Source organism: Setaria italica, chromosome II, assembly GCF_000263155.2.
Source record: "Setaria italica strain Yugu1 chromosome II, Setaria_italica_v2.0, whole genome shotgun sequence".
NCBI classification, from domain to species: Eukaryota; Viridiplantae; Streptophyta; class Magnoliopsida; order Poales; family Poaceae; genus Setaria; species Setaria italica.
In genome coordinates, this window is record NC_028451.1 from 9925530 (window position 1) to 9934082 (window position 8553).

Genomic DNA, 8553 nt, shown 5'->3' on the forward strand with positions numbered 1-8553 from the left:
ACTCATATTTTCGCTTCCCCTTATTTGGAAATCCTACTCTCTGTTTTGCCTGGATGTTCTTCCCTCCCCAGACCTATCAAGCCTTTTCAGCCACTTTTGCCAGGCTGATTTTATTCACCTGCCGGCATTCCACCATCTTGTCACTATCAATGGGGGGTTGCAATCCAAAAGCAGAAAGTTAAATGTTCATTTCCATGGACAATAAGCACGTCGCCCCCTAAACTTAATGGGTCAACCTAGAAAAAAAGCGAATGATTGTAGAAATGAAACGCCTCATGAAACCGGATCACGGATTCCAAGAGGTCTCAGTTGTCCCTATAGCACTGTCATCAACTTTCATTGATACTTACACTGTTCCATATCCAATCTACTGAAGTGTGTGTTAAAATATGACCACATGCCCTACGGGAGGGGGGGGGGTGCTTGTTGATATCCAACTCAAATTCAGTATGTTCGCCAATCATTTGCATTTCTGAAGAATGCTGCTGGCAAAGGGTGTTTCCTGCCCCTTCCTTGTGTGTCTTGGAAAGCTGCTGGGTGATTAATAAAGTGGTTTGTGAATTTCCAGGGCCGATGCCATTCAGAGGAACTATGGTGGAGCATGCGTGCAGATGAGGCTGTCGTTCAGCTCCCTGGCTCCATTCTTCCTGTACCTCATCCAGTGGCTGGATTGTGGGTGCTGTTATGCTCTTCCCAGTTACTTAGGACTCTTTCACATTCTTATATGCAAGGTAAAAAAGCATTGTGGAGTTTGGAACACATATCTTTGTGCTTCTGTTACTTGCATATGTACAGGAGTTTACAGGTATCAAAATTTCTATACTTTGTTTACAGGTATATGCTGATGGAGATAGCTCAGTGTCAACATATGAAAGGCGGGCAAGCCTTAGGGAATTCTATGGTAATCTCTGGCCTATGTGGGCATATTGTGACCTTCATACAAATCTGCTTTGAACTTGAAGTCTCATAAGCTTCTTGCATTGCAGCAATCATCTATCCTATTCTGCAGCAGCTTGAGAGTAGTTTGATCGAGAGAGACCTGAAAGGGAAGGGTCGATGCAAAGACATAGTAAGTAGGAGGCGGATGGATGATTGGAAGAAGCTTTCCGGCAAGGATGTGGAAAGGGAGGATGAATGCGGGATTTGCATGGAGACATGCACCAAGATGGTCCTGCCTAATTGCAGTCATGCAATGTGCATAAAATGCTATAGGGACTGGTAATTACTTTTCACAGTTTTTATTACCTGATTGTGAATAGCAGTAGCCTTATGCAATTTGGATATAGATTCTGGGTCTAATAGTAGTGCAGCATTCTAGTTTTTTACAGTCAAGATATTAGTATTTTGTTTGTTCCATGTTTGTTGTTGTGGTTGCTTAGTTTCATCTTGTTCTTGGTATAGGTATAAAAGATCAGAATCTTGCCCTTTCTGCCGAGGAAGCCTCAAAAGAATTCGCTCAAGAGACCTTTGGGTGCTTACAAATTACAATGATGTCATTGACCCTGCAAATTTAGAAAGAGAAAATGTGAGGCATTTCTATAGTTATATTGACAGCTTGCCCCTTATACTCCCTGATAATATTTTCTTTTTCTATTATGATTATCTGCTATAATCCAGAAGCACCATACATTGAATGTGTAAATTGTGAAATCAGATCAAATTAATGTAGATTTTCTTTGGTAGATGAATGCCCTCTCTGTCTTTGACAACATGCATATGTATTTATTTGTAGGATAGGAATGTAACACTAATGCAACCGTGAATAAAATTTGTAGGTGATATTCATTATATTGTTAATTGCCACTTATTGGATCCTATCTATGCTGTCCACATAATCTCTATCAGTTTGGTTCCCTGTCTCTATATTTGTTTCTAGGTATCTATGATTGAAGCTACTCCGGTTTCCGTTCATTTTCAGTAATGTATTGATTCAGGTGTATTATGCAAGTGCATACCAACATGGACTAGTTTTTTTGATAGACTAATATTAATTAGTAATATACATTGTTAGCCTTTTATTTTCATGGAATGTATTCAACGTTTATTGGGAACTACAATGGGAGATGAATGTAAAGTCTGGTTTTGTCAAATTGATTGGACAGAAGAAATAATACTCTGTTTCTTCAATAATACCTCCTTGAGAAAGGTCATGGCACCAGATGTATGCAGTATTTATGAAAGCCTCTACCAGATAACGCAGGATCTGTGCATTATTGATGCCATCTGGTTTAGCGAAATATATGCATCCAACCTGACTTTTCAGTTGCTTCGAAAAAACCTGACTTTCAGGAACTGTTTCTTTGCGTACCATTTGTGGTGCTTAGTTGTTTTTCAAAGTTACACTCTCGCTTCGAATATTACACTGTTTTCTGATGGGGAACTTGCTGAGCTTCCATGTGTGCTGTGCCGTGCATATGCTTGCCACAAGTAGAAATTGCCCTTCGAACATGCTTCACTCTATAGTGGTGTTTGGTATTACTATAAACATGTTATATCAGATCAAAGAAAAAGTTTTTTTAAAGAAAAAGAAAATGCGAGTAAAATGTCATAACAGCTTTTTCTCAAGTAAAGAAAAAAGTTCACAAATGGAGTATGTGTTGCCACCCTCTGAAAATATGCGACATGAGGAAGGGAGGTTTACTGGGCTACGCTGCTGTATGGTGGCCCTCTATGCAAAAGATCAGCTTTTTTTTTTCTGAAATTACCGGGACCTCTCTCTATGCAATACTGGCCCTGTTTGGAAGCCTGGTTTTATGACCAAAACCAGTGTGAATTCCAGACCCGAAAAATTTTACATTTGAAACTAAAATAGGCTGTTTGGGTAGCTTGTAAGTCCACTAAATTTACCACTGTATTGGACCATTCCAACCGGAAAATAAAAAACGCCTGTCGAGACCCCACTAAAAAAAGACGAATGTCGGGCGCGTCCTCGACCTCTCGTTGGCGTCCTTGTCGTCCTCATCGTGCTCCCCATCGGCATCACCCCGAGGCTTCCATGGCGCTCTCGCTCTCGCGCTATCCGTTGGTCCTCCCCCTTCCCCTCTCCACGGATCTCTCTCCCGGCCACCAATTTGTGCCGACGACACAGCCAGCAGATGCGATCCATGCTTGGATCCACCATCGATGCAGAGTGCTGTGAAGGGTAGCAAAGTTGCGCCGGCGAGCCGCAAGGATCTCACTTTTGGTGGTAGGAAGCTCGAGCTCTGTGGCGGTGGGCTCGAATTAGGCGGCGAGGAGTTCGATTGCGGTGGTTCAACCGAGATTTTGTCTTGTTCGATACTCTGATGTCGTGATTGCAGCTTGCAGGTCCTTCAACTTGATTGGCGTTTCCTCATTGATTTGGACAAGCACTCGATTGATGTCCGCAATCTTTGTCGTCTCCACTCGGCAGCACCCAGCTCGTCATCATCTCAGCCTGCATTTTCTGGTGTCAGATGCGGAGATGCCGGTGGCAGAAGGCTCGCCCTGGCCTTCAGACTTGTGGACGAACTCGAGGTTTGAGCGAGAAGGCGCGAGCTGCACAGGCGTTGAGGGCGCGGATGCGTGGAGCAATTGCAGCGCCTGCCGATGTCTTTGAGGACCATTTACCCAAATGGATATTTTACAAAGGAAAAAATACAGTTGTTTTGTTGTGCACAAGATATTACAACCGGAAGCTAACCACCGGTGAATAAAATTACAAAGTGGCCAAACAGGCTCTCATTCTGTGCGGGCCCTTACCGTGAATTATTTGCGGTTAAAAAGCTTCGATCGAAACACGTTCTCCGGATTTGGGCTCAGGCCTCAGGGCCCGCAAGCCCTGGACTCCTTAATTATCTCAGGTGTCTCCGCAAGCGCAAACAGCCGCCGCCGCAGCAGCCTTCGGAGTCGCCTCCCCGACTAATTGCAGCCAAGATCCTCGTCCGGTCCGGCAATGGAGATCGTTGCGAGGAGGAAGAAGAGGAAGTCGAAAGATCGCGACAGCCAAGGACCCCCCGACCGCATCAGCGGCCTCCCCGACTGCGTCCTGGGCCACATCGTCTACCTCCTCCCCACCGTCGACGGCGCCCGCACCCAGATCCTCTCCTCCCGTTGGCGCCGCCTCTGGTGCTCCGCCCCGCTCAACCTCGACTGCCACGGCTTCGGCGCCGGCGCGCGGGCAGCCTGCGTCGACCTCATGTCCCGCGTCCGCAGGGCGCACGGCGGCGCCGTCGGCCGCCTCGTCCTGTCGACGCCCCGCAGGCCCGCCGTCCAGCCATACCTCGACCGCTTCCTCGGTTCCCCCGCCCTGGACGGCCTCCAAGAGCTCGAGTTCTTCTACCACCGTTCGCTGCCGACGGCCCTGCAGCAGCCGACGCAGCCGCCGTTCCCGCCGGAGGCGCGCCGCTTCGCGTCCACCCTTTCCGTTGCAAGCTTTGGCTTCTGCCATTTCTCCGAAGAGACTGCGCGCTCGCTCGTCTTCCCTGTTCTCAAGCATCTGGAGCTCAAAGAAGTCAGCATCTCGGAGGACTCTTTGCGGTCTTTGCTATCTGGCTGCATGCCATGTTCTGGAGAGCTTGCAACTGGACAGAACCTTTGGCTTCCGGCGCTTTCGGCTCATCTCGCCGAGCCTTAGAAGCATAGGCGTGTACGTCTGTTGGTGTGGGGGAGATGGTTTTGGAAGAACTCGTCGTCGAGGATACGCCTTGCCTAGAAAGACTGCTTTTTCCAATGCTACTATGTCGCCTGCACGTCAGAGTGATCGCGGCGCCCAAGTTGGAGGTCTTGGGATGGCTCCCTGATTTTCGTCCCAGACTTAATCTTGGCATTGATGTCCCTCGGGTTTGTAATGCTTCTTTGTTCTTTCTTTCCTGTGATCATAGTGATGTTTCATACTGCTTTCTGTTTTTTTCTTTGTTCTCATCCTTTGTCATTGTGTGCTGAATTCAGGAACCGAACACAAACACTTTTAGCTTGATGATGGTGATGCGCTCCGTGAAGATTGTAGCGCTTCGCACCCAGTATCTTTCTCTAGATGTGGTTATAAACCTCATGACATGCTTTCCCTGCCTGACGAGTCTGTACATCTCGGTAAAAATTCTGCTTTTTATTGTTTATTTAGCTTGGCCTGCCTTGGCATCAACTCTAGTTCTTGAGCCTCTATTAATTGTACTTTTTAACATTGTGCTTTTCAGTCAGTTAACAGAGGGGACGAGGACAACAATATGTGGCATGCTGAACAACTGGGTCGCATGGAATGCATCAACCAGCATCTGAAGAAAATAATACTATCAGGTTATGTAATGAACTGTATGTCACAGGTTAAATCCAGTTCTTCGTATTGAATGCTAGAGTGCTTCACTTGATGAGGTTGGAGATACCACCAGTCATGCCCGCAGAATGGATTGAGATGCAGCCTGAGCTACTCCAGCTCAAGGATAGAGCTTCAAGTGATGCTCAGCTTGATTTTTCCACTGACAGTGCCAGATGGTTGTGTTGCCCTGTAAATCTTAAGTGGGTCAGTGATTTGTCAAGAGCTTATCCCTTCTTATCGAGTTCTCGGAACTGGGCATGATAGCCTTCTGAAAGTTATTATTGCCAAACATCTTTTCCAACTTGATTATATAGTCTGATCGTGTTATCCGAGTTTGGATGCATGTACTCTTCTCTTCAAGAGATATTGTGATTTTTGAGCAAACTATGTTGTATCTTTGTGTTGGAATGTGATAATGCTTAGTCTATTAAGACACACACAGTGCTCTACAAAGAACCTGTTTATCATTGGGTATGTCTTGAATATTTACTATGCCTGTTCTCCTTGTGACAACATAATATGCTGCGTAGAAACTATGTAAGATGTTCATGTACTTTTTGGACTTAAATATCCGAGATTAGTGAACTTTCATGATTGGTGCATGTTTTTTATGTATCTACTATCACTCAAGTGAATTGTACGGCACAGTTTAAACTTGATGAGAGGGTTACAGTTATGTATTCTTAGTACTTGAAATTTAATCAAAAAGCACCTTTAACTTGCATCCAACACATGTATTCATCAATCTAAATAGTAATTGTCCAATGAAACAAATGATATGCTGCCATATTTCTCATTTAATTTGATTTGAAGTTCTCATGTCTCATGGTGGTGGGCTTTTGCCTTCGTGGCCTGAAGATGCACTTGTATTGGCGGGCCAGGGGACTCAGGCATCCCTGCAAGTCTTTTTCCTCCTCTTTGAAACGACCCACAATAATTATACGTGGCATATATTGATGGAGAAGAACAAACCAAGTTACAAAACAAAAAACAACACATGCAACACCACAGCACCGAAGGTCACAACTCAATACTCATGTTAGAAAAAAAAATTACTTGACATCAATATTGTGCATTGCGGCATGCGCATTAGATTAATTTCGGTTCTATAATACTCCCATAATCAATTTCAGATCTGCAGTTAAGCTTGTCTACGGTAAGATTGCAGCTAGCGCTCGCACCAGTGCGCCATCACAAGTTCTAATTTCTAGTCGGTTGCTGTAGCATTTTTGTTGAGCATCAGCATTTAGTTAGAGATGCTGTGGAGAGACCCAAAAGACATTGATCTTTGGCAGCTTAATGTACACATGAAAGAAATGGTCATGCTCTTAAGGGCGCGTCTGGTAGCCTATATGAGGTCTGGGCCAGGCCGCTCGGATGCATGCGCTCGTGTTTGGTGGGCTGGACGGATCATTGGGCCAGGCTCGCACGCTACTCAAAGCATGAAAGATGCTATCTAGAGAAACGCCAGAATTGGTCACATCCGGTGAGCCAGGCTCGCGCCATGCAAGATTAGCATAGCTAATGACGTTATTAGCACATAATTAGTGAATATTAAGTGATTTCATTTCAAATTAAGATGGGATTAGGTAAATTAAAATTTATTATAACATAATACCATAAGTAATTAACATTTTAGTATTTATTTTGACATATTCGTGTTACATGATTTGTACTCATGCGGGCAACCAAACAACCTCTCTTCCGAACCAGGCTACATGCATACAAAGAACCAAATATAAGACCCCGCATGCGATCAACCTGGCTGGGATGAGCTAGGCCCATGGATAGGTACTAGGCTAGCTACATGCAACCAACCAAACAGGTCCTAAATTTAGTAGTGGGAAGATCACTTTCTTTTCCATTTTACAAGATGTTTATCACATCTGAATCATATGCACTCTGTCCCATGTGTTCCTGATATACACTGTATTGGTTCTGGGCAGCATGCGAGCAGAGTGAAGATTATCCAAAAAAAAAGACAATGAAAGGAAGGAGGAGAGGATTATTTTTTGACAGTAATAACTCATGCAATTATTAGGTGTTCATTGTCAAGCCCAAGAATGCAAATACGGCTTCAATTCTGTCTTTCTTTCGTGTATGCTATACTGCTCAACAGAGGCGGAGCTCGACAAACAAATCAGAGGGGGCCAACATGTGGAATTAAGCACTAAACACAAAATTACTGTTTATTCAATGGAGATTAGGTTGGACCACGGGGCATGGCCCCCTTTGGTCTCAACTAAGCTCCGCCAGTGCTGCTCAACACCAGCTTTGGCGCTTCCGCATATGTCCCCTGTTATAAGAAAAAATATATTAATATTATTGTTTCTCTTTCATGGCTTTCATGTTGCTAATTCTTGATAAATAAATGTTCCATACAACCGCAAGAGCTACAATGTTTGGTGGTCAGAAGATCTAACGGAAATTTAGAACCAAACAGAGACCATACTTTGAGGTTATTGCTAAACAAGGTAGATGCCTCGTACAATCACATAGCTGAATGAAACCATACATGGTAAATTTCATACATTTATCCAGGATATCTCAATTTAGACTTCATGCAAACATCCTTGAGATGATCTATTTTCTGCAATGAATTTCATTCTATGGCCTCATTATTTGTGGATGCTGATTGTAAGCCCGGCCAAGGACTGCAAACGAACCAGGTACTTATCAAACATCTAGACAAATAGTTTCATTTTCCGCACGCACGCATTAAAAGTTACTTTTGACGGAAACATTAACAAGTTACTTGCAGTAATCTTGCACCGCTATTACTAACTTTACTAATTAAAATCCCAAATATATTTTATAGATCCGTGCAATGCATTCAGCCTTGAAATAACCATCACCCACCAGTCAAGTTTCTGGACAGAAACCAAAACAGCTCAGATGACATCGCCAACAAGCATGTCATAGACTAAATAGCTTATGAAAACCCAATTGTAATGTACAGCTCTATAAAAAAACTGTACGTGCAAGACCACTAATATCAAAGTGAATACTATGCATCTGTATCTTAATATATGTTCATAAATTTAATCTGCTATATCTACATTATCTTCCCCGCATCAACTAATAATAACCTACATATAACAATTCCACTTCCATTAGACCAATTTACTACATCGACACATATCAGGTGGCATCCCATAGTACGAATCGCAAAACACTACGCGCGCATGGGCGTGCGCCAATCACTAGTAGAACATTAACATTGCACGGGCAACCAAGATACCCTGCTCACTGTAGCAACAAACACTAGGGGCAACGGTTCT

General features: G+C 43.9%; 2 protein-coding genes across 2 annotated transcripts in view; both read left to right on the forward strand.

Moving 5' to 3' along the window:
* LOC101753998 overlaps positions 1-2090 on the forward strand; it is a 2946-nt gene extending 856 nt beyond the window's left edge. Inside the window, exons 2-5 of the mRNA XM_004955893.3 lie at positions 569-731; positions 835-901; positions 987-1218; positions 1402-2090. Of these exons, the coding sequence (XP_004955950.1) occupies positions 569-731; positions 835-901; positions 987-1218; positions 1402-1612 (673 nt within the window). The 3' untranslated portion in view covers positions 1613-2090. The remainder of the gene's footprint in view (positions 1-568; positions 732-834; positions 902-986; positions 1219-1401) is intronic.
* Positions 2091-2212: 122 nt separating this feature from the next.
* LOC101754393 (putative F-box/FBD/LRR-repeat protein At5g44950) lies at positions 2213-5656 on the forward strand. Its single transcript, XM_014804738.2, has 3 exons — positions 2213-4800; positions 4909-5049; positions 5154-5656. Exon 1 carries the CDS (start codon positions 3914-3916, stop codon positions 4592-4594), a length of 681 nt encoding a protein of 226 aa, XP_014660224.1. The 5' UTR covers positions 2213-3913; the 3' UTR covers positions 4595-4800; positions 4909-5049; positions 5154-5656.
* Positions 5657-8553: the final 2897 nt, after the last annotated feature.